This window comes from Musca vetustissima, unplaced genomic scaffold, assembly GCF_032173495.1.
Source record: "Musca vetustissima isolate MV318-11 ecotype Yass unplaced genomic scaffold, APGP_CSIRO_Mvet_v1 utg23084, whole genome shotgun sequence".
Lineage (NCBI taxonomy): Eukaryota > Metazoa > Arthropoda > Insecta > Diptera > Muscidae > Musca > Musca vetustissima.
The window spans coordinates 8,109-35,861 of record NW_026883647.1 but is presented as its reverse complement, the minus strand read 5'-3'; the positions used below and the strand labels follow the sequence as shown (position 1 = coordinate 35,861).

Here is a 27,753-nt window from a genome sequence, read left to right as displayed (position 1 = left end):
TCTTATCATATAGATTTTATCACAGATTTACACCTGAAAAGACCCATTTTCAGGGATATATGAAGCTATGACTTTTAAATATAAAATCGGTATTGGTTTCTTAATACCTCGTATACAAATGTCAACCCGACCTATAATAACTACGTTTTTTCTTGCCTATGTACTCATATATACATATTTATACATACATATATAAAAATATATATTTTTTATACATCCTAACAAAAACTTTTTAATCTGTCTATATAGAGATAAAATATTCAGGTTTGAGCTCATCCCATAAACAAACCTATTATTATAATGATTATGATCTGAAAACGTGTGCTAGTAACAGTTATATTGTTTCAGGCTTGAACAAACTAAGAAGAAAAGAACAACATCACAAAATCACTGTAGAAATAGAAAACCAGAAACAATTCAATTCCATGTTTTTTTTTTGTGATAAATGAATGTGTTTTTCAGGTTTTGAGTACATGACGGGATTTTTGGTTGTTTTTTTGTGGCATGCCATAGATAAATATTGAATGGTGTCGATGCGAATTCTTTTCATATTTCTTTTTGTTTTCTTACATTTTCAATAATTCAGAAAACAACAATAACAAAATTGGTTAAAGATAACAACGATCACATCATTATTACCATCAGTCCGCCGTTTGCGACCAGACAAAATAAACTTTTGAAAAAAATCCACAAAAGAAGATGTGAAAAAAAATTATAGAAACTTCTGTCAATATTTGAATGTCTGGTGTTATATGGGTTATTGTTTTTGTTGTTGTTACTGATGAATAAACAAATGAATGGATTGGCATCGAAATCAAAACCTTCTACACTTGATATAAATTCAATTTCCTGTAACACTCAACAAGATGTTACGTCTCTTCTCTACCCTGTCAAAACAAAAAAAGATTGACATAAGGGCAACGAAACACATTTACTCTTGGCTTGGATATTTTCAAATCATCTTTTTTGCATGTCTTTTTGTTATTGATTTTTTTTTTTTGGTTTGTATCTCTCTGTGTGCTAAGTGGCTGCTTTTGAAATACCACAACACAAACAACAACATCAACCGTAACAGCAGAAATATTGATGTGAAAATATTGATTTGTTTAGACATGATTATTGCATTTTGACAATGCCATTCAAATCAAAAGGTTTCACACTTTTTTCCATATCTATTGTTGAGACGTGTTTTTTTGAAATAGAAATCGTTAAGTAATTTCCGTTATTTCAATGGGAAATAATGTGAGATCTGTGGAAGACATACTCGTATACATAGCCACAAGGTATATTATGGAAAAGATGTGACAGTTTGGAGTATAATTGTTTTTTTTTTTCTTTTTTAAGATAATTGCTGGTACTGTGGAACATAACAAAATAATAATTAATTAGGGAGGAGCTAAAAAATGGAAGGTTTTTTTTAAATTTTAATATGGTATTGAATCTGATCAATATGATCTCTTAAATTCGTTACTATAATTTTTCTTTATGCCTTAAAAAATTATTAAAACAAATAAAAAGGTCGTTAATGTCGACCGAGTCGAACTTGAGGTATACATTCAAAATATTTAAAATCAATCGGGACTTTGGAGAAAACAAAATATAAAAATTCAGACACGTGAGTTGGAATACTGAGCTAGGTACTTGTTTGTAATTTTTGTGCCCTAAAGAGAACCTACAATTTGGATAAAATGGCTTAAAAACTTTAAATGTCTAATAATGGAGCTACAATGAAACTTGGACCAATATAGCAAATTTTTGGTAGAGAGCTTTGCTACCCACTGAAATTCCAAAATGTTGAATTACAGGTAATTTTCTAAAAGACGTGCTCAAACTAGCAAAATTTTGGGAGGTAACCTTATATGGGAGCTATCCTAACAATATTAACATTTCTTGCTAAGAATATATACTACCCAATGTACGATATTACAGCCAATTCGGTACAAAATGTGTCCAAAATACCGAATATTAGGTGCACCGTAATATAGTGCTATTCTAAAACGTGGTCTACTTTTATAGAAGGTTCATGTTCATAAAATATTAGATGGGTTTCGTCAACATCATTTCCTGTTTTGGAAGATCAGAAAGTATTATTTCGTAGAAGGCTAGAAATTTGACATCCATACTAGAATAAAAGAGTTTTTTTTTTTTAAATCAAAATTACATCTTCTGAAGAAAACCTATAGATATTTCGGTATAGAAAACTTGACTGCCTTCTTAAATGCTTTTATAAAAGAATAATAGGTTCTTTTTGTATAAAAGAAGACACCGGAAACCATTCTAAAGAACAAGATTCGATAATTTTTTTTTATACAGAAGATAATCTATCGAAATTTGGCAAGTAACCTTATATTGGAGCTACCTTAAAATGGATCAATATTGATAATTTTTGCTAAGAATGTACGAAATTACGACAAATTCGGTACAAAATGTGCCTAAAATACCGAATATTAGGGACTACGGTCATGTGGTGCTATACTAAAACGTGGATCGATTTATCATGTCCTTTCTAAACATCCTTGAAATCTTAGAAATTTATTGAAATTTATTGAGAAATTTATTGAGCAGAAGGATTTAGGCGTGAAGCGTTTCAAAATACAGCTGAGGCTGTAATTGGAGCCAAAACGACCTATAACAATGCAGAATTTTTGGTGAAAGGGCTCTTGGAAAATTGGCCAAACATCCACATTATGAGAGTATGCCAAAATGGGGTTAAACAGATGGACTAATTGAGCCACAGTCGCGGTCAACATTTGCATGAAATAATCTACAAACATTAAATAAAATGGACCGTAATATCGATTCAAATAAATACTTCGTAATTCAATTTTTCATAATTTTATGTGTTTTTTTGAAGAACTTTCTATAGCTCTTAAAAATCCACCCTTTATATATATTATGGGGTCTCCGGTGAATACTTTGTGGAGGAGGGGAATGCCAATTTTAATATAGAGTCACCTTATGTTGGAGTTTGTAACCGCGGTCGTTGTGCCATAGAACATTGATGCCATGGGACTGGGACTGACAATGCAGGATCGCCCTTGAGACAAAGTCATCCTTGGAACCATTCTCCAACAGCATCCCGTCCAGTTTTACATTCGCTTAATAAACGGCTCGTAAAATAAAAAGTACGATCACGACTCGCCCTTGAGACAAAGTCATCCTTGGAACCATTCTCCAACAGAATGAACAACAAACAGTACAAATGTTTGTGTTAGCTGAATCCCACCCAGTTTAACATTCGCTTAATAAACGGCTCGTATCGATTGATTAAAAAAATAAAAAAGTACGATCACGACTCTTTAGAAGATTATTATAAGATCCTCACAGTTGACGAATCATTAATCTATGCCAATAAGCCCAGAACAAAACTAAAATCGACGGCGTAGGTCTTCATTGATAAAAGGACAAAAGTTGTTCGGGGGAACACCACGAAGCAAATGGTTGTCAGGTCATGTGGCAATGCAGGGCGGCAACTTCTGAGTGCTGATGAGCAAGGGAAAACGACTCATTGCGCACCCTAATAATACGATCTGACACAAATCGACTTAAGCATTGAATAGAGAGGTTCGAATAGATATTGATCGGTCAAAACATCGAATAGACTGGCCATTCATCGTACAACTCTCACTAAGAACCCAATGGAATCTATTTGTACCCGTACATTAATGCCTACATTTGCATAGGTCCCAATCGGAACGCAAAAATTGTTTTCACAATTGGTGTTAGTGCATGAAAAATTGGCTCAAACCAATGTTAATGATTATTTGCCCTTAAATACATATAAAGCCCTCACCCAGTGATTTATATATTGACAAATATTTATATAATCACGCTTAATGCTTTGATCCGATTATGCCCAATCGAAATATTGGTTTAAGTTTCGAATATATATACTGACCAAATCCGTAGAAATGTTGAATGGAGTAACCGATTCTTATTTTCGAACTTAGATCAAGCTTGAAGGCGGTGGGTCCACGCCGTATACTCGGCGGTGAACATAAAATTAAAAAAAGTACATATATATAGAATTTTATGCGAATGCAATTTTTTTGTTAAAAAATTCCGTTGTCATACTTTAACTATTGTATTTATCGGACTTGGCCCCAGCTGATATTTTCTTCTTCCCAAAGCTGAAGACACCCATGCAAGAAAAAATGTTTTCTTATAATTAAAGATTTAAGAGATAAATCGAAACAGGAGCTGTTTGTTATATTGAAAAGCGAGTAGTGTTCAAAGGATTAAAAAAATCAGACCTCTGTATGTATTTCTAAACTATTAATTTTTTTTGTCAAATTTTTAAAATAGAAAACAAAAACTAATGACTACCTTTCACTTTAGATCGATGCCAATCGATGGATATAACAAATGTGCAATAATGTTTTATTATAAAAATACAAAAAAAGAAAAAATAATAAACAACAAATTATAATAAACCGTTAATTTTTATGTTTATTTTTTTTAACAAAAGAAAAGATTATTTACTAATACTTGTGTAAACCATTAAAATAATCACAATAGTCCGAGAGATGGAAGATGTGGTTTATGGGTACAATCATTCCACACACAGAAATATATATACGTGTTTCTCTTCTTGTGTGATTTCTTTGATTTTCAATAAATAATAAAAATCTACGACGAACAACAATAAAAAAAAACAACTTTATGTATTGGAAATGCTCTTACAAAACCGCCAATGGCACCAAATAAAATAAGACCATAGGCAATGTGTGTTGTAAGTCCACTTTTTTTCCTATCGAAAATTCCACACAACACCCAAAAGTAAAGATTGAATATTTTTTTATGTTTGATTAGACTCCGTTTTGTAGTTTGTCTTTTTTCTTGAACCGATACTGAAGACTATTAACTTATTGATGGATCAATTAGCATTTGGTTTGTAACATTTCATCGCTTGATAGCTAAGATGTATGGGTTTGGGTGTTGTTAGCTCATGCTAACCTTTAACATTGCTAATCAGACATGGTTATTTCATTTCATATCTGGTGGTTTAAGCGTCTAACATGATTACTGTCCATTTGTCATTTATGCTAATATATTTGGGTGATTATGTGAAGATAGACAGATAGGCTTGCTGGCGATCAGATGGACCGATTGGCCAATGTAACGTGAGAAAATTCATCAACATATTTCAGATAATCAAAGCTATGAATTTTTTTTTTAAAAAAAAAAAGGCAAAGGGAGAAAGAGAGGGAGAGTTAAATATCATCTACTGGTTTCAAAAGCAATCAAGGCTTTCTGGAAAGTCCTAGAAAATATCTATCTACGGACAAAGATTTTCAAACTATAGAAGACGTATGGGACCGAAGCAGGAAGCAGGGAGGTACGCAGGGGAGCGGCCCGGGGGGGCCCGGCCCCCCCCCCAAAATGAATTTTTTTCACAGTAAATTTATGTTTGCAACAGCGAATTTCTTCATTTTGTACTACTCTGAGGCTTTATGCAGAGGCTTCCCTTCATATAAGGTATATGTTTTTGTCAAAGAGGTTTCAGATTTAATGTTCATCAAATCGAATATTTAATTCGCCTTTCGCAAATTATAAAAAAAAATGTATAAGTTTATGAAATATTGACCCTATGTGGGGAGATACCAGAAGGAGAGGGCCGACGGGTTACACCTTCGGACTAGATCTAGGCTTGATGAAGATCATAGGTTGTGCAAAGTTTGGTTCAAATCTGGCATTCCATTCGCCAGATATTGGATTTATAAAAATTGAACATTTTTACCATTTGTGGAGGAGGTAGGCCAATGGGTCCCATCTTCTGCCTTGATTTAGGTTTGGTAAAAATAATAGGTTGTGCAAAGTTTGATTCAAAGCGGACAATCCATTTGCATGATATTGGATCTATAAATATTGAAAATTTTAACCAAAAGGAGTGGGCCAATGGGTCCCACATTCGGACTTGCTATAAGCTTGGTAATGATAATAAGCTGTGAAAGAAATAGAACATTCCTTTCGCCTAATATTGGATTTATAAATATTGAAACTATTGACGCTTTGTGGGGGAGGTACCAGAAGGAGTGGAGAGATGGGTTTCATTTTCAAACAAGATTTAGGTTTAAAAAAAGTATTACTACTTGCAAAGTTTGGTTCAAATCGGTATATTATAAAATAACTTTTTTCAATTTTTTTTACCGTTTTGTGGGAGAGGTACCAGAGGGGGTGGACCAATGGGTCCCACCTTTGGACTTGAACTAAGTTTGGAAGAAATATTACGATGTTCAAAGTTTGGTTGAAATCGGTTATTCCCTATGTGAGTTAATCGTGCGCACCAGCCGGCCAGACATACGGGCGGACATTGTCTGAAACGGATTTGGTCCAAAGAAACACGGGATCTAAAATCAGTATTTCAAGGAGGCACACTTTTGACTGGCTAGAGGTCAGAAAATGTTACTAACAATCAGCACAGCCCCTCTAATTACTTGTCCAGATTCCCTTCACCGTAGGTTGTGTTGTGATGTCCGGCTTTCGACTTGAAAAGTACAAATAATTAGGTTTTCGGTCCACTTCATCCGAAAAATTATTATCTGATCATCACCTAATATTTTAGGCGTTATCCTTGACCATAACTGGAACCTCATGGAACATTGCAAAGCGACCAGGCTATATATCCGCCCTAAAGTGTGGCAATAGGTTACTAAATAATATATGAATACGTAAGCACCTGTAAATATTTAAGTGTAACTACTGATCGACCGATTTAAGTGTAACTAGATCGACTCAGCTAGTCGAGATATGACGATCGGTATATACATATTTCGCGGCGTTACAAACTCTTGGGGCTGCACAAAGCTATAATACCCTGACAACATATTTGTATAGGGTATAAATATTCGTAACATAGGTCCCACTCTGAATTAAACATCCTTCTATAGGTATATTGTCTGCATAACAACATCTGTAGAAAGACCTTCAAAAGATATATCTATCCGCTCTCTCAATGACCTTCAAAGACATAAATTAAAAATATATTAGTTTTCTAAAAAATAATCATTATAAAGACCATCCTTTGAATGCTCTTCAAAAATATCCTTCTATGGGTCTTTGTTTTTAAAAGATCTGTATATGGTATATGGAGTGCGTGTATAGGACCTATATACAATCCGTTACTATTCAGACAAATTTCTTTCTGGGAAGTAAGAGATCACATAACGGTCATCGTAATCCCATTTTTTTATACAATTATTTTATTTCTTTACGCCGATGTTGTAATTAATATCAGCGAAACTTAAAACACCAACATAAACGACAACTTTTGCAATTTATTTCTGGTAGTGTTTAAATGCCATTTAAACATCAGATGACGACAACCAAATTGATATTTGGAAGATTCCTCTATTTTGTGTTCAATGCAACAGGTTTTTTTATTCAACACTAACTAAGCTCATGGAAGTTTTTTTTTTGGTTTTGGTTTTCAAACATCAAACAATTTATACTACAAACTACCTCCCTCCCCTCCCCCAAAATGGGGAATTTTTAAACTGGTTCAAAGCTTTGGCAATTTGTTAGGTTTTGTATTTCACTGCAGAGTGGCTGAATGGATAGATGGATGGATGGTTGGTTGAACAAGAAAAAAATGCCACCGGTTATATGGATTTGGTTGACATAACACATTCACATGTTTTGTTGTGTAAGCCGCCAGTCGTCCAACAAAGATAAAATAATCCACTCGACACAACAACAATAAAAATATTTAATAAATTTTCGATTTGTAACAAATGTCTAGATAATCACTGGTCTTTCACTGATAACATGAATATTAAAATCCAAAAAAAAAACACTAGAGGGTAACTAAATCATTATTTCCTCTAGCCATGGGAATTACAGGTGGTTTATTTCCGTATTTTTTGGAAGCTATATAACAGGATTTTTTAGTCATTAAGCGAACAAATTGCCATCGATACCACTTATCAAGAAAACAAAAATTAGGAAACATAAAAAGCTAGTTAATAGCTGTGATCAACTGGGATTGAGATTCACAAATTGTTGGGGGTATAAAAATGGGTTATAAGAGTATACAAATCCCAGTGGAGTATCGAAGGTAAATTTTATATTAGACCTCTTAGATGTCCTTTATCTAAAAGCTTGCTATGGTTGGGGTTATCTATCTACAAACTGCCTTTTTTGGGTGTCTTACACACCCCATTTGGTCTTCAAACTTATCGTTCAATACTCTCTCTTCACTTTTTAATCACAAAAGTCTACCAGAAAAAAACGAATCTTCTAACCAAGTCCATCATCACGATAAACCTGTAGTCATGTCGGGCATTCTATCAAAACCACGCATAAAACCAATGACATGACAATTGTCTTTAGGACTGACTTTGTTGCATTCCATCATTTCAAAATCATTGTTTAAACTTTAGAAAAAAAAAACAAAAACAAACACTGCACACCCTGTCGTTATTGGCCAGACGGCGGTAATAAACGTTAAATGTGTGTAAATATTTGTGACATTTCAATATTGACACTGTGATAATGTGATGATACTGCAGCAGCAAGCCAGGTACGAACGAAAGGTCGCAGCCGGGTTGGGGGATATGTAAGATTTAAATTGAAAGTTACGCCTAGATGTTAAACAAATACTGCACTTGGTTTCTTGTTTTTTTTTATTTATTCCTATGTCTTTTCAAATTATGCCTTACAAATTATGGGTAAATAAAAATTGAAATTGAAATATGACTATAAAAACAAATAAGAAAAAATGTAATAAAAATTCCAGAGATAAGGAACGGAATACAAAATAAATCAGAATTATTGAAAATAGAGACTAACACGAAGGTAACTGAATCTACGGGGGGAAATGTTAGCGATTCTACGAAACGATCCAATTCTTATGAAACGATTTGGAACAGATGATCTCTGTAAGAGATTTTTGAAAGGTATTTTCCTCTTCATAAGATATTAGAGATCCTGAACCGGTATTATATATAAACCTTCAAATAGTCATATGGAGAGACTGCAACATATAAAAGATCTTTAAAAAATATCAATTTTGGAAAGTTGTCTCAATTATTAAACATATTCTATTTCGTACATTCCTGAGAGAGATAGAAGTCGATAACTTCTATCTACACTATAAAAATCTCTGAAATATCTTCAATAAATAGAAGAACAATCAAAGTATAAGTATATTCTGAAGGGTTTTAATCATCTGCAGAATATCTCTCAACTTGAGGGATATTCTATCTACAGAGGTCCTCCGATGGGAGGCAATATACATATAGAAGTATATTGCCTCTGGAACGTTTTATTTTTATATGTAGAAAAAACCAGAAGAAGCTTATTTAATGCTTTTAATTGCAAAAACGCTCTGAAAGGTCTTATATATACAACAGATGCCCGGAAGAAAAATTTGTATTTTTTAAACAATATTTTAGAATATTTTTTGAGAAGCTTTCAGAGTTTGGATTTTTTAAATAATATTTTAAAATGAGCTTTCAGAGCGTGGAGTGAATTTTTAAGGAATATTTTTGTTTTGAGGCTCCTCAAAAAATATTCTTTAAAAAAATCCACGCTCTGAAAGCTCCTCGAAAAATATTTATTTTAAATTAAACTTCTGAAATTTTTTTAAATATCCACGCTCGAAAAACTCCTCAAAACATATTCTTTGAAAAATCTACGACCGTTATGTGATCTCTCATTTCCCAGAAAGAAACTTGTCTGAAAAGTAAATTATGACAGCAGATTGTATATAAGTTGGCTACATGAGCTTTATACCATCTACATTTTTCAAAGAATATTTTTATCAATTTTTAAAGGTTTATCCTTTAAAAAAAATCAGAGTGTTGGAGAATTTTTTAAGGACATATAAGAAATATATTCGCTTTGTTTTTAGAAGGACATGAGGAGGATGAATTTTAGATTAAAATTTTCAGTGGCTTTCAATGCCATTCAGAGCTTAAACTTAGTATGTAACATTGTTAAAGGATATTCAGAAAATTTGTTATATAATTTTTGTAAAGGTCATTCAGATTTATTGAACATGACTTATTAAATATAATTTTATTGTTTTGAAGGTCATTGTGAAATAGAATTTTTTGAAGGAAATGCGTTCTGAATTTTCCCCGAATATTTTTTATTGATTATTTTTTAAATTACTGGCGTCTTTGATTGGATTTTTTTAAAGAATAATTTTTGAGGAGCTTTCAACGTTTTTCAGAAGCTATCAAAGTTTTTCAAAGTGTGGATTGTTTAAAGAACTTTCAGAATGTGAAGAATATTGTTTGATGAGCTTTAAGGGCGTGGATTTTTAAAGAATATTTTTATATAACCTTTCAATGGGTGGATGAATATATTTGGGGAGCTTTCACATCTTAGAATTTTTAAAGATTTTTTGAGGAGCTTTCAGCGATTTTCAGAAAGTGTATATTTTCAAGAATTGAAGAGCTTTCAGAACGTGGAGTTTTTAAAGAATATTGCTTGATGAGCTTTAAGGGCGTGGCTTTTCTATAGATGATAACAAAATATTATTTTTTTAAAGAATATAGAATATATTTTAAATAAAAATGTTTAAGCCTATTCTATTTTTTGAGAAGCTTTTAAAGTGTACAATTTTAAAGAATATTTTTGAGGAGCTTTTAAAGAATATTTTTGACATTTGAGACCGTGAATTTGAATATTTTTGTGGAGTATTCAGAGCTTGTACTTCTAAAATATTTTTGATGAGCTTTCAAGCGCGAATTTTTTAAAGAAAATTTTTTAGAATCTTTCAGAGCGTGGATTTTTTAAAGAAAAATTTTAGAAGCTTTCAGAGCGTGGTTTTTTTAATGAAATTTTTTAGAGCTTTCAGAGCGTGTATTTTGTAAAGAAAAATTTTTGAAGAGCTTTCAGAGCGTGCATTCTGTAAAGAAATTTTTTGAAGAGCTTTTAGAGCGTGTATTCTGTAAAGAATTTTTTTAAAGCTTTCAGAGCGTGTATTCTGTAAAGATTTTTTTTTTTTTGAAGAGTTTTCAGGTCGTGTATTCTGTAAATAATAGTTTTAATCAGAACTTGAATTATTTTTTAAGAATATTTAGAGAGATTTTAGTCGTGGAGTTTAAAAAATACTTTATCTCAGGTCCAGTAATGCGTGGGGAGCTTTAGAGAACGAGGCGTGGATTTTTACAGAATATTTTTATAAAGCCCAAAAAGGTGTGGATTTTAAAAAGTAGGATATTTTTAATAAGGTCCAACAATACATGGTTTTTAAAGAATATTTTAAAAATGTTCAACATGTGGTACAGTTTTAAAGAATATTTTATTCTCAAGCGTGGATTATTAAAATCATTTTCTAAACTCACACTAAGAGCGTATTTTTTTATGAATATTTTTCTTCAGTTCCAACTACAGTTAAAAATCATAGATATTTTGAGAATATCAGATATTTTTATTGAAGAATTCTGATATAGAAAACTTTTGAAAGACAGAAGTTGTTGAATGTTTTACGTACACAGAATCTCTGAAACATTTCTCAATTTTAGAACATCTAAGCAGGGTATTTTATTGGTTGAAGACCTATGAAAGGTCATCTATCTATTATAATTTCCATTTTTCATATTTTTTTATAAAATATTTGTAAATATTGTATGAAAGAGAAAAACAAAAACTTTATAATTTATCATGATGGATGGATGACATGTATGAGTGTGTCTGCATGTAGGGTGCTTCATATGTTGTTTAGTAACAAATAATAACAAACATTTAACCTGTGGTAAATATGAAACAAAGATAACAAACATGCCACAATAATTAATAATGATGTTTATAACAACAAAGGCAAATATGGAAAACAAAACGAAAAACAACAATAACATTTTTTGTTGGAAAAAATTTACACATAACAAGAAAAATGAAGTAAGTGATGAATGTCAGAAGTAAAACATGTGGCAAATGCAGTACACAAGAAGGTACAAAAACACTGGAAAAAATATGACAACAAAAACAACTTAACATGCATATGGAAAAATACATGGATTTCCATCCATGCTTTCTTCCAAGAAAACACAAAAAACAATACAAATAACAAGAACAATAACAAAGAAAAAAAAACATAACAGACAACTAAAGTATGTCCATACGTATGTTACTGTTTGTTTAAAAAAAGAAGAGCGAAAAGTAAATTTTCATGAAAAAAAATTACCTGATATGACCGCTGGAGTATTTAACCCAGTCTTATTTGATGGATTGCTGCCACTGCTGGTGGCTGGAATTGTGGCCTCCTCTATAATGGACGTGGATGCCGTTGTTGTGGCCTTTGCTTTGCTCTCGCCTTCGTTTAATGGAATTTGTTGACTGTTGTTCCTCAAATCCGATGCAGCAGCATTTGACTTCTTCTTTATCTTTGTTGTTGTGGCTGATGGGGTTGTTGTTGTTTTCGCTGCGATGCTGTTGTTATCCTCTGCTACACCAGGAGTTTTTGTTACTGGAGGTGGTTTGACACTGACGCCACGGCCAGAATTATTGGTCATGTCGTCTTTAACACCAACGACAGCAACAAAACCGTTTTCAGTTTTTCCACTGTGGTCAGCAGCAGCAGTTGGCGATTTTGGTGAAAGATGCAGAGGTATATCTGTTTGTTGTTGTAAAGATGATGAAGGAGATGTTCTGGATGTCGGCGCTATGGACGACAACGACGGCACCGTCGGTGATAAACGACCGCCGCCGCTTGTTGGTATCGGCGAATTGCAGGCAGACGTTGATGAATCACAGGGCTGCTGTGGTGCACCACCACTACCACCATTGATGATACCAGCCGAGGCGGCACGTTGTGAACGAGTTATGAATCTGTAAATAGATGTAAGAGGGGGACACATGAATATGGAGAATTGTAATTATAAAGAAATTTTGACGATATCATTTTGCATTCATGCACACACATGAGCTGTTGCAAGATGCAGCAAGAACAATGAAGGTAATCAATAAGAGATTTTTTAAACTCAGCTCAATGGTTAAGTGAATAAAAATATTTGATATTGACAACATAGTGCAACATTTAAAAAAACGTTTCAGGACGCATGAAGTCTAATTAGCTGATTGAGGCGTAAACGATTTGTTCCAATGGGAGTTAAGTTTGACCGAGTCGAATTTTTAAAACCGTCCGCATTCAGAGTCCTTATTGTAAATTTTCTGACAGTAACATTTTCCTCCAACTTGCATATAGTAAGTCAAAAATTATAACCTTAAACATAACTAATGTTGGTCAGAACCATTAAAGGGCTAAGCAGAATGCTCGCGTTGAGCCATCCGTCGCGTTGTATGTTATCGAAAATACAACAACCACAAGGAACCGATATGCGTTTGTGTTATCGTTTCCTTGTGGTTGTTGTATTTTCGATAACATACAAAGCGACGGATGGCTCAACGCGAGCATTCTGCTTAGCCCTTAAATCGGTTAGCCAAGACCCATAAATGTCAAATAATAGGCGCCTAGGAGAATGAAAAATGCTAAACATGAGCGGAAATTTATATATGAGGGTTAGTCAAACATGGGTCTATTGAATATTTTCTATATCTAAATATGTACTTCACACTCCAAAATATTGAAAATGGACCGATACATCCCAACATCCTCCGTCCTACATGCAAAATTCGGTAACGATTGGACCATAACTGCTGTGTTTACAAATTATAATGGACAGACGGACGGACACACATGTCGAGATCGGCTCAGCTGTTCAAGATGGACGGTCGGTATACATAAGGTTGGATTTAGGACTAATATTTCGTGACGTTACAAAATCTTGGGTCTGCACAAAACTTTTATACATTTTTTCATGCTCTCGAACCAAATGTCGAAGCAAATTTTGTTGTTCAAGCGGAACAGCTGCTATATGAGCGGTTTACCGGAATAGACAGGTGACTCATAGACATAGATCCATGATTCGGGTTGATGGGCATAGATAAATGATTCGTCACTTGTGACGATCTTACAGAAGAAGCATTATTCGATCAGGAGTTCATGCAATGTTGCAAGACAATAAAATTCCATAATTATTGCTATCAAATTTTAGAAATTTTGAAATTTCATTTAATTTGGATCTCAAATGAACAGATAAGCACATTTTGAAAACATTTTTAATTTAGAAATATTGGGATAAATTTTCCAAACGATCTTTGAATGCAATAAATTAAAAAGTTATGTTTCAATTCAAAACGTTGTTTTCATTGTTTTGATTTATTTTTTAGTCATCACTTTCTTAATTAGGATACCTCATTAAATTTACTCATTTATAGAGAAACACGTAATATATTAAAAAAAAAACCGTAAACAGTGGTTGAAATTAGGATTTAACGACTATGTGTTACTATGCAAACTATACCGGAATTTTAAAATATTGGGGCAAGAAGGCATGAAGGAAAGCCACTAGAGAAGGGGACAATGTCGGCCTGGGCCAACAACTTTAATAATCCAACCCCTTTCAAATGTATTCTCTGGCGGATTGATTCACCGAATTCCCAATATGGTGTACCATATTTAACTACCAAATATAAATTATCTGATAAGACTGTTTATTAATTTAATGTCGTTGATCCCACCATACGCGAACAATCAATCATTGTAATAAATCTATGTGCTTTGTTAAGGAAAGTCGTATTTCTTTTTTTTTTTTTTGCAAATCATTTAATGCTTTAATGCATTTCTTATGTTTGAAATGCTTAAAATTTTGGCTGTAAATAAATTTTGAAAACTATTTTTGTAGACATTTTTTGTATATACAGTGAGTGTAATAAGTATTTTGCCTCAATAAAAATTTGAAAAAATCCAATATATACGCCTAAAGCCAGCAAACTAAAGATGTAAAATGAATTATGTATAATGGAGTATGTTTGTGGACATATTTAGATCGTATTTCTGCAAGAATCACTGCGAAAGACCTATTGGTCTCGAAGATATCGGCCGAAATATATAACAATCCAAAAATGTTTATCACAAAAAAGTATTTTGCTTTTTATTATTATTTTAGAAAAAATTGTTACATAGAACACGTTTGGTCTTTTTGTGGTTACCATTGCGGGTAACGACATACTATAAGCGATTTGGCAACGATTCCAATAAACGACGTCATTTTTCCCGAGTATTTTCTCACATTTACGTTCAATACATTCTGCAGCAACATTTCATTCAATATTTGGTAATTTCTCGTCCTAATCTCAAAATCAGAGCATTAAATATAGTCGTCGGGGCTTCAAAACACCCCAAATATGTTAAGAATAATAAAAAGGAGGTTTTACAAAATATATCGCGAGGACAGGACCTTAAAAACTATTAAAACCAAAATCCGACAAACAAATTATTTAAAAAAATATCGCGAAACCCCATTTTTCTAACTTCGAAAACTTTATGGTTCATTTTTATTGATCTAGGAACCAAAATATACGATGAAAATAGCGATAAGGAGGTCAGATTCAAATATATGGACGGTTTTCTGGCAATATAAATACATCTTATTTCGAAAAAAAAAAATACATCGACCCGTTTATTCCCTACTGCATTTTATTCGCAACTGATGGTGTTAATCGGAGATAAAATATAGAATGCGTATTCGCTACCAGCAACCAGAGTTTTTCAAAAGACAATAGGATTTGACGAATAATGATGTTTTATCCCAACTTCATGTATTGGTTTTTATTACTATTGCTTTAGAACTGTTCATATCTTTGAATCTGACCCACTTATTGGTATTTACATTGCATATATTGGTTCCTAGATCAATATTACTGGACCATACAAATTTCGAAGTCAAAAAATTTGAGTTTCGCGAATTTTTTTTAAATAATTTGTTTGTCGGATTTTGGTTTTTATAGTTTTTAAGGTTCTGTCCTCGCGTTATATTTTGCAAAACCTCTTCTTTATTATTCTAAACATATTTGGGAAGTTTTGAAGCCCCAATGACTATGTTTAATACTCTCATCTTAAGATTAGGACGAGAAAATACCAAATATTAAATGAAATACTGATGGAGAATGTATTGAATGTAAATGTGAGAAAATACCCACGAAAAATGCCGTGATGTAATGAAATCGTGGTCAAATCGCTTATAGTATGTGGTTAACCGCAATTGTAACTATAAAAAGACCAAACGTGTCCAATGTAACAATTTTTTCTAAAATAATAATAAAAAGCAAAATACTTTTTTGTGATAAACATTTTTGGATTATTATATATTTCGGCCGATATCTTCGAGACCAATAGGTCTTTCGCTGTGATTCTTGCAGAAATACGATCTAAATATGTCCACAAATGTACTCCATCATACCTAAGTCATTTTACATCTTTAGTTTGCTGGCTTCAGACGTATATATTAGAATTTTTTCAAATTTTTATTGAGGCAAAATACTTTTTACACTCACTGTATATATATATATATATATACATATATAGGAACTGGTTACATCACAATCTGTATTAATTGAAATATTACGTATCCATTAAATTAATTAATGTTCACAGACGGCTTATTAAACCCATCCAACAATTAAAGACAACATAACTTAATCAACTCTGAGTATATTTGACATTTCCATTGAAAAGTTTGAAATTGTATATGAACCAATCATACATACTCAGTACGATGTGACGTACGAACATGTGTTGTGTTGTTTATAGTGAATTGGAAAACAATTCGATAAAAAATTCACAGTTTATTGAGTTAACCTGTGGGTTTCTTGGGTTACTTTTTCTCAGTTCTCAACGTGGATTATCACCACAAGTGTGCGTATGTGAACTGAAATCCATAAACGGCCATTATGTCTTTTTTCGCTGCGTCTTTATACACGAAGTGAAGTTCGTACACAGAAAAAATAATTCATATATTATATATATAGTGCTCAGAAAGTGTTACCTATGTCCATATTTCTGCATTTTATGAATGCAATTCATAAAACTGTAAATACTGGTTTCTTGTCAGAGAGAGCAAAACACAACTTTGGAGTTGTGTTTGTTTGGTGGTAGTGTCGGATTTTCTATGGCACCGAAACTATTTGTCGTTTTGATTATTCTTTTTCACTTGATTTGCGTCATTATAACAATCATATACAATGTTAAACTTTCGGTTGAGCTTGCTGTTTGTATCAACACTTATTTATTGTATTTGGCATTGATATCGAAATAACTTGCCTCTCCAATACCCAAACAAACCACGGCTGAATAATGAATGGTGGTTGTGAGTTTTTTTTTCTAGGGAGGAATACATTTATTTTCGTCCAAAGAGAGAGAGAGAGAGAGAGAGGAGAAAATGAGATAAAGTAGAGTGAAGTTTGAAAATTGTTTTGATATTAATGAAATTAATTTTTGTTATTTGGATTTTGCCTTGTAAGGGCAGTGATCATTTGAAAGTAATTTTAAGTGATTATTTATACTCTTTCGAGTCGAGCTTGATGATCTAGGTTTTGCAATGAAAAGGAAAGCCAGGAGAAGAACATACGTGAACCCACCATTATGCGACGCGTTTCGCCGTTGGTTAAGCGGCTCATCAGGCATGTCTGGCTATGTGGCTTTACAAAGGTCGTATGTTGATAACTTGTATTTATTCCGCCCTGATGCGAAACTTGCATATGCGAATTAAATTCAAATTTGTCAAAGTTCGACATTTGTCTTCATTCTAGGAACAGTCCTTCTCAAAGCAGATTTTTGTTGTAGCGATGGATAATTAATCCACACACCTACAATTGCTTCCATGGTATACACATGTTTTTGCGCAACCGTTTTGGAAGTGTGTTGATGACTCAGAACGTTAAGTGGTCTGGCAACATTTGTGTTGCTCCGAGGACCTAGGTTCGAGCCCTAGCCGTGCTCAGCTGAAATTAATTTTTGTTATTTGAATTTTGCCTTGTAAGAGCAGTGATCATTTGAAAGTAATTTTAAGTGATTATTTGCAAAACTTAGATCATCAAGCTCGACTCGAAAGAGTATAAATAATCACTTAATATTAATGAAATGTTTACATGTTTTGGAAAAATAATGGCTTTCTCATTATTATAAAAATTTTTAATTTTATCCTAAGCGCGATATATATATATATAAAATAAAATAATTTTTAATTTTATCCTAAGCGCGATATATATATATATATATAAAAATGAAAATATTCATTAAAATGTTTTTTTTTCATTCATGGAAGAGCTGAAGGGGCACTTTGAAGGCCAGAGATGCAAAGATATTTCAGTTCATGTCCCAGAGTTCATGTCATAGAGCTTAGAGAAATATTATGCGTGCCTAAAGAAGCCTTAGAAGATATTTCCGAAGGCAGTTCCCATACGCATTTTGTGCCTATGTAAGTTGTTCATAATCTGGAAGATCTGTAGAATATCTTAGTCTATAGAAGAGGTGTGGAATTTTGCGTTGTTTGATTTGATGAATGCATTCAAACAAAAACCCATAAACAAATCTACTTAAGGGTAAGACTCCATTGCTAATTTCAACACGAGGCCTGGTATATGTATATATTTTGTGTATAATCAACATTAAGTGAAATAAAAAATCAATTTGTTAAAAAAATAGAATTAACTTCATTGGTTCAAAGAAATACGATCGCGTTGCTTTTAAAGACGTTTATAAGATTGACACAGGTGACAAGTCATGGATATTTTCAGGTGAGTCCGAAACAAAACATCAAACCAGTGCGGGTCTTCGATGATATTTGTGAGGTCTTTTTGAAAGACCTCTGCTCTTCTGAAGTGTAATAGTAAATATTTTGTCTATACAGCATTGAAAAATCTTTTGCTTTTAGATGATTTTTGAAAAGCATTCTTCCTATGGGAAACCTTCTATTCATAGAGGCTTTTGGAACGTGTTCTGTCTATGAAAGTCTTTTGGTGGGATTTCCGTCTGTTTAAGACGTTTGCCTATGGAAGACCTATTTTTGAAGATCCTACCTTAGGAAGGACTTCTGTGGGTTTTCGAAGGCGAACCAAATGTAAAAATCAAACAAGAGAACCCAAACCACTGTGCATCATGACAATAAGAGCTATTACACATTGGCTTAGGTGCCTTTTTAACCGTCTAAACGCAGAATTGATACCTATAACTGTTCTCATACGTTAAGAAAAACATATTTGGCCAAGGATTTTCTTTATTAGAAGATGCTATCGAAGCGTTTAAACCCCATGTTTTGAGATGTCTCAATTGGAGTGGAATAATTACAATTACATTACATAAAAAACATATTTGATTCAAAGAGATATTCAAATTGTTTAGGTCAAAAACAGTACGAGCGCTACTATATACCCCGTTCTCGCTTTGTCCCCCACCTCGAACATCAGAACAAAGGGGCAACCTACAATTTAAGTCTGGCTACATTGTTACAAGAAGGGTCTAAATTGGGCATCATGATAACGTCTCTGCTCATGCATATACCTGAATTTATCAGACCTGACAGCACCTTCTGTTAGTCCAGTCCACATCTAATTATTTCTATATTGATTATATATGCCTTGTATCTTAATTTCCATTAAACAGTTCCCACTCCACTCTTCCCACTTTGTGTGTTCATTGCTAAAAGTTATTACTCAATTTTTAATAAAGTAGCTGTTTTTTGTCGAAGCATTTCCTGACAGTTTGTTTTTGATGTGTTTTTCGTTTGAATCAGACTGTGTTTCCCATAACGGTAGTGGTGGGTGGGTTGTCTGTATAACATTAATGTCCGGCCAATTATAACGAAGTTATTTTTGTTTTTATTTTGTTTTTTTTTTTCGAACAAATTAAAATTAATTCATTTAAAAGTGCACAGATTTTGTTGTTGTGGCGTAGGTGTCATTTTTCCGGCTTTATTTCGTGTTTTTGTCAAGTCCACTTTTTGTTGTTGACGAATGTGTATTTCTGATATTTGTTGTTTGCAATCACAAAGAGCAATTATACACATAACTACTATGTAGGTTTTTTTCGGATTTGTATGTTTCATTTCACGAGTCATTAACTTCAGGTTGGCGTTAGTTCTTGGATAAATTTTTGATTTATTTGTTAATAATTTGGATTTATTTTGAACTTATTGAGGGTCATATTTTTATTGGAATAAAAATACTGACGGTGTAATTGCAAACATACTCGTTGAGTGGGAAATTACGAAAACAGCTGAATAAAATAAGTAGAGCAATCTCGAAACAACCTTCCGAGACAGGCGGAGATGCAAACTCAAATTCCGAGTCTAAACACAAGAATAAATCCAATATAAACGACATACAATGCCGGAGGAATGAAGATGCTGATATGATGATGATAGAAGTCAGCAAATTCAAGCAACAAAGAAAATGAAGCCATCTGGGGTACTAAGGCGGAAACTGGCCATTATGAACCGGAGAAATAAGAACGAACCGCAAATGTGTGTTCAAAATGATAAGCCTAACCGTGCAACCACTTCCTCAGAAGTGGCGAAGAAAATTAGGAAGAGCTGACGAGTGTCTAACCCGTAAAAACGAAAATGGAGCCTATGGTCGACTGAAAGAAAGATCTGAGCCAATCCATAGTTGTAGGAGGGAAACTGTTACGAGAATCCATAGACAGAGAGTGCCGAAGCTTGCCAGAAAGTGCAATAGAGAAGAGCTCGGCTATGCATTGATCGTAGGTGCTATAGAGAAGAGTTCGGCTATGCATTGATCGACGGGAATAGTGTGTCCGACAAACTAAAAAATGAGTAAGTATGCGGTCGATCTGGATACTTGATCCACAACATTCAAGGAGGATTACTAAATGTTTTAATTTGAGTCTATATATTAACTTAACTTCAGTACGTTGTGCCAGATTTTTTGTCAATCGGCCTACCTTGGGGTCTTTGGTGAACCATTTTTCTATCGGACGAAAATATATACGAAAGCTATATCTAAATCTGGACCGATTTTCAGGAAACTTAACACACATCATAATACATTACGCTGTGCCGAATTTCGTGCAAATCGAAAGATATATAGGGTCTTTAGTACACCATTTGCATTAAATCGGACGAAAATATATATGGGAGATATATCTAAATCTGGACGATTTTCTGGAAACTCGACACACATCATTCTAGACCTAATTCATTACGCTGTGCCGAATTTCGTGCAAATCGAAAGATATATAGGGACTTTGGTACAAAAAGGGATTCTATGCATATTCTCAAATAGAACCATGTGTCTATCTCGTTTCCTTTTGCCTGTTACAAACATATGCACAAAGACATAATACCCTGTACCGCAGTGTGGTGAAGGGTATAATTAATGGCAGAGTTTGACTTTGGATACAGTCGTTATGTCGTTATAAACAATTTGGACTGCATTAGTATTTTTTTACAACTTATTATTTTTTTTTTTGTTATAGAACTTATTGCAAAACTTCTTGTAAGTATAATATCCAAACAAAATTTTAACCAATTTGTTTTTGTTTCGTTTTCTACATTTTTTCTCACGTACTTTTTGTTATTAAAAAAAATTCTTGATAATTTTTTTTATTTTCCTTTGGTCGCTGTTGTTGTTTTTTTCGATAAAATACAAAATAATAAAAAAACAAAAACGTGTTTTTCGACACGGTTATTTTGCAACAACACTGAGAGTACTCGACACAACACAGAGCGGACGGAAAGAAATTCTTTTATAGCCTTGCACTTTTCTTCTCGCATGAACCGCTATTTTTTATTTGGCACTACTTTTTTCGATAGAAGGGGGTATTTTTTCAATTCTTTTTTTCACAAAACTTTGTAATTCTTCCTTTTTTACTTCTTTCAATTTCTTATTTTGCCAAATTTTCCTTTGTTTGGTAATTCTTGAATTTATATTTAAATATTTTTTTTCAGATTTTTTTTTTGTTGTTGTCGTCGTTTTTTATTGCAACTGATTAGAGTTGCATTATTCACATATTAAAACGGCAGCGACAAACAAACAAACAATTCGTTTTGGATGGTGATGATGATGGTATCGGTTGGTGTATCGCGAACATACGATGATGATGACAAAACAATACCGCCCGACACACGCACTCGACTCTACTCTCTGGCAAGGTTCGCTAAAAACTAAAAAACAACTCTACTAATGTTTCACATTATCTCCCCACCAGAGCCACGGCAGTGAACCGCATCGTCACCGCTGCTGCGCAACAGGCAGGCAGGCACAAAACAAACAAACGAAAGAAAGAATGGAAAAACAAAAAATCAAAACACACTCACTAACACTGGCTCACGGTGCGGTGCAGAGCCAGCCATCGGTGTTACTCACTTACTCATAAATACGACACTCGCCCGACAAGAGAAACAAAAATACAATAACAAAAACAAAAAAACCTGAAGAAATACAATTTGAAAACAAAAAGCAACGACGACAACTACAAAAAACCCCAGAAACATGACAACGACGATTCCGACTCCAACCAAGTAAGCAACAGCCGTGGCCGCAATACCAGCAACAGCGGAGCAAAGAAGTTAAGGTAGCCAAAGAGCCGCTGAATGGTATCTGCGAGATAAACAAACCATGACCACGCCGGAACTATTTAGCAAAAATACCAAATCTCTCAAACAAGCCATTTTGCTGAGAATGCCACAGTTAGATCCAGAAAGTGCTACAAAAATCCCCTTCAAATAATTATAGATAAAGGGCTACCATAGGCGGAGATTTTTATAAGAATACTTTTTCAAGGGCACCATAGGCGTAGATTTTTTAAAGAATATTTTTGGAGGGCCTATCAAATGTGTGGATTTTTTAATGAATATTTTTTTGAGGGTCTACCAAAGGCTTGATTTTATTTTTTTAAAAATATTTTTTGAGGGTCTACCAAGGCGTGGATTTTTTAAAGAATATTTTTGGAGGGTCTACCAAAGGCGTGGCTTTTTTAAAGAATACTTTTTGAGGGCCTACCAAAGGCTTGGATTTTTTAAAGAATATTTTTTGAGGGCCTATCAAATGTGGGGATTTTTTAATGAATATTTTTTGAGGCTCTACCAAAGGCTTGAATTTTTTCAAAGAATATTTTTTGAGGGTCTACCAAAGGCATGGATTTTTTAAAGAATAATTTTTGAGGGCCTACCAAAGACGTGGATTCTTTAAAGAATACTTTTTGAGGGTCTACCAAAGGCTTGGATTTTTTAAAGAATATTTTTTGAGGGCCTATCAAATGTGGGGATTTTTTAAAGAATACTTTTTGAAGGTCTACCAATGGCGTAGATTTTTATAAGAATTTTTTTACGAGCTACTTTAGTCGTGGATTTTATATGAATATTTTTGAGGGTCTACCAAAGTAGTTGATTTTTAAATACTATTTTTGAGAGTCTGCCAAGGGCGTTGATTTTTATAAGAATATTTTTTACGAGCTACATTACGCTTGAATTTTTTAAGAATATTTTTTCATAAGCTACTTTAGGCGTGGATTTTTATAAGAATATTTTCTTACGAGCTAATTTAGGTGTGGATTTTTATAAGAATATTTCAAGGGCTACTATAGGGGTGGATTTTTATAAGAATATTTTTTAAAAGCTAATTTAGGTCTGGATTTTTATAAGAATATTTTTTTAAAGCTAATTTAGGTGTGGATTTTTATAAGAATATTTTTTAAAATCTAATTTAGGTGTGGATTTTTATAAGAATATTTTTTACGAGCTAATTGGATTTTTTAAGATTATTTTTTTAGGCGTAGGTTTTTATAAGAATATTTTTTAGGAGTAGATTGTTATAAGAATATTTTTTAGGCGTAGATTTTTATAAGAATATTTTTTAGGCGTAGATTTTTATAGGAATATTTTTAGGCGTAGATTTTTATAAGAATATTTTTTTTCACTAGCTACTTTAGGCGTGGGTTTTTATAAGGGTTACCATAGGCCATAGGCTTAGATTCAAAAATATTTTTAAGGGCTACCGTGGATTTTTTAATGTATACTATTAAGGTCTACCATGGCCATGGATTTTATAAAGAATATTTTTTAGGACGATCATGGGCTTGGTTTTTTAAAGATTTTTTAAGGGCTTACATAGGCGTGGATTTTTTAAAGAATAAAGGAATAACAAATAAAGGGCTATCACGGCCGTGGACATTTGGTAGGGATATATGCTACCCAATGAGAACCCAAAATACCAAATTACAGTTTAAAAATATTCTAAAAATGATCGGTTATATACCACAGCGTGGATCGATATATCCAATTTGGAATACCAAACAAAACTCTATCATAAATGTTGATATTTAGATTACATTATTTTCTTATCTACCGAACTCCGATACTAGGCAAAGACTATTTCAGGTAGTATTTTAGGTATAGGAAGTGAAAATATGTTCAGAATATTGAATGTGGGTTTTATGTTAATCTCTGAATTACTATTATTTGAAATGTTGGCAACTCACATTAAAGATATGTGAGCAAAAAAAAAAAAACTGACCACCACAGTCATATGTGTATATGCAAACAATAAAGAGTAACACACTACATTACTTTGTTGTTATTGTTGCCATTAGTGTTTCCTTATATTTTGAACAATAAAAAAAACTCTTGATCGCCGTCACAGTCGTCAGTCAAGTCAGGCAGTTACCATACCACCATATGTTGTTACCAGTATTTCATATTTCATTTGTGGTTTACTTTTCTTTTCCATTGTTTTGTGTTCAGTTTTTTTGGGGGGCTTTTGTTTACTCATTTCTCTCTCCGTCTCTTTTGGTACATATGCACACACATATCTGCGGTATATTGTCGATGTATTAATGATAATGTGAATACCCATAACAGCCGAACGAAAATCGAAATAATAATAAAGAAAACCAAAAAAAACAAAACAAACAACAAGTGGTTATCAAAACAAATACAAAAAATATCGTTATTAAAGAGAGTTACTTTGTTTTTTGCTCTTTTAATCGATGAGCGTTAAAGAGAGATGACAAATAAAAGCTAACAACAATGGTCATTAAATTTTTTTATTATGAAACATTAAAAAATAACAGTTATATACAATTTGCAAAATTTAAATTTTCTTTTTAGAAATTCAAACATTATAAATATTGAAAGTGTTGACCATTTGTGTGGGATGTACCAGTAGGAGTGGACCAATGGGTCCCAAATTCGAACTTTATCTAGGCTTCGAACTTTAAATAGTGCTGCGTGAACGACTGAAGCCAATGGCCAATGACATCATTGGACCATACCAATGCGGCTTCAGACCAGGCAAATCCACCATTGACCAGATTTTCAGTCTGCGCCAAGTCCTGGAAAAGACCCACGAAAACCACATCGACACATACCACCTATTTGTCGACTATAAAACCGCATCCGACAGCCCTATCCGTTCAGAGGTGTTTAAAGCCATGTCTAGGTTCGGCATTCCTGCAAAATTAGTACGGCTATGCAGGATAACTTTATGTGGCACAAGGTCAGCAGTTAAAGTAGGAAAGGACCTATCGCAGCCCTTCAATACCGAACGAGGATTCAGACAAGGTGACAGTTTGTCGTTTGATCTTTTTAACATCCTGCTGGAAAAGGTCATACGAGCCGCAAAGGTGAACAGAAATGGCACTCTGTACACCAAACAACACATGTTACTCGCCTACGCCGATGACATCGATATAATGGGTCGAACATTGCGAACGGTAACAGCCACTTTTGAACAAATTGAAATGGAGTCTGCCAAAGTGGGTCTGGCAGTAAACGGCGAGAAGACCAAGCTGATGGTATCAATGCGCAAGACGTCCAGTAGACTCGCGCCAACTGTGGAACTTGAGAAATACAGTTTCGAGGTAGTTAAAGATTTTATATATCTTGGTACCGCCATAAATAAAAACGAATGACCAGTTTTGAAATTCGGAGAAGGATTATGATGGCCAACAGATGATACTATGGTCTAAAAAAGCAGTTTAGAAACAAGGCCACCTCCCGCCAGACCAAACTCACACTTTACAAGACGCTGATACTACCCGTGCTATTATATGGATTCGAAGCATGGGCACTTGCGCAAGCAGATGAGGCAGCTCTTGGGGTGCTTGAAGGAAAAATTCTCCGAAAGATCTACGGGCCGATCTGCGTCGACGGTGAATATCGGCGTGGAATGAACCACGCGCTTTACGATTTATACGCGGACATCGACATAGTCAGTCGTATTGAGCTGCAGCGACTACGGTGTGCGAATGAATGAGAATGCCCCAGCTCAAAAGGCATATAAAACCGAGCCTACTGATGGTTCCCGTAGAAAGGGAAGGCCACGAATTAGATGGAAAGACCAAGTAGAAAACTACATCTTTTAACGTGGTCTTCCAAATTGGTGGATTTGCGCACAAGACCGACGCGCTTGGAAATCTTTTTTAAGCTCGGCTTATGGAACCATCGTTCTGTAACAAGCCAGTTAAGTAAGTAAGATAATAAATAGGTTGAACTAAGTTTGGTAATTTGGCATTCTGGTTTCTAGGATGCGGGAAAACATCTTTATAAACTTGTTTTTGCAAAATAGTCAGGTTTAATCTCAGTTTGTTGTTTTTATAAAAAACAACTATTTATTAGTGGGGAATGTATGGCATTGTCCGCCGAGGGGTAAGGCAGGGAAGACTATAGTTTCGGATCTCGCCACTGATCCTCATCAGTTCCCTTAGTTTTTTTTTGTTGGGATATTCTCCCCAGAAGCTATTAATAGCTTCTTTACAAAAAACCTTTCAAACCCAAATGTCTCTTGTGACAATTCGAAGTTCTTACGTTACCAGCGATACGACCCCAATGAGAAGTTCGTTTCGTTGGCGCCTGACTTCGTGATCAACAAGGCTTTTACAAACAACTACAATACATTTCCCACTGCTATGTGTCGTCACTTTGTGACGAATGCACATAACGTTGTTGTTGGTATTGCTAGTTAAAGCAATAAACCAAACAGTATGACCGTGCCTCGTCTACAACTTCAGTAGTGTTGGCGGGTTATTTGGGATACCATTTGTATTTTGTTTTTGCAAAATAGTCAGGCTTAATCCCAGTTTGTTGTTTTTATAAAAAAATCACTTTTCAATGTAGGTCCAATTTCGTTACTTTTATCTGCCGCTGCTCTTCTGCTCGTATGTGGCCTGTGGAAAGTTCGTCGTCCATGGAAGACCTATAAATATAGATATGTTGAACTTGAAAAGACTACGAAAGAATGTCATAGAACACCTGATGAAAAACGTATATCCATGAAATAATATAAAAAATTCCTGTCAGTTGATGCTATCCATCAACTCAACTGTTATTTGTTGTGATAACTGCAATTCATGTCCACTGGTTATTAAAATTCAATTGGTCTGGTTAGTCTGATTATTGGCTAACGGCAGGAAACTTGTTGGCAAGAGATTGGTAACAACAACATGTTTACAAAATAATGATTCTGCAACAAAACTAAAGGAGAACATTATTCTTTCTCTATTCAGGAGTAGACGCTTTGCTATTGTGGCATTAAAACACCGTTAACCAAGAATTTACCTAATTACGGAACAAGCAAGTTTCCATTAAATACGTATCAGAATTGGAATATTACTGCTGATTGTTTTTAATAAACAACCAGTGAGGAAAGTAGTAAAGTCGGACTGGGCCGACTATATGATACCCTTCACCACTTTGGGTATATTGTACATACGTGTCCTTACCTTACCTTACGTATGCGTACCATGAGACATATTTGTGGAAAACGATTTAAAACAAAATTGATACACGCTATTCGGTACGCCGCACTGTTAAAAATGTAATTTCAGTCGGACACCCGTTCGAAATACATATGGAATAATACCAATTTCAACAAAACGCGATAATGTCATTCAAGTTGTGCTAAATTTCGTCTTAATCGGACAAACATTAGGAATTTGGTGCACCA

The 27,753-nt window shown here is 33.9% G+C and overlaps 1 protein-coding gene across 1 annotated transcript in view; it reads right to left on the bottom strand.

Moving 5' to 3' along the window:
* LOC133330569 (mucin-2) overlaps window positions 1-27,552 on the bottom strand; it is a 254,746-nt gene extending 227,194 nt beyond the window's left edge. Inside the window, exons 1-2 of the mRNA XM_061539007.1 lie at window positions 27,530-27,552; window positions 12,137-12,780 (exon numbers count right to left, since the gene is read on the bottom strand). Of these exons, the coding sequence (XP_061394991.1) occupies window positions 12,137-12,780; window positions 27,530-27,552 (667 nt within the window). The remainder of the gene's footprint in view (window positions 1-12,136; window positions 12,781-27,529) is intronic.
* Between the last annotated feature and the right edge of the window lie 201 nt (window positions 27,553-27,753).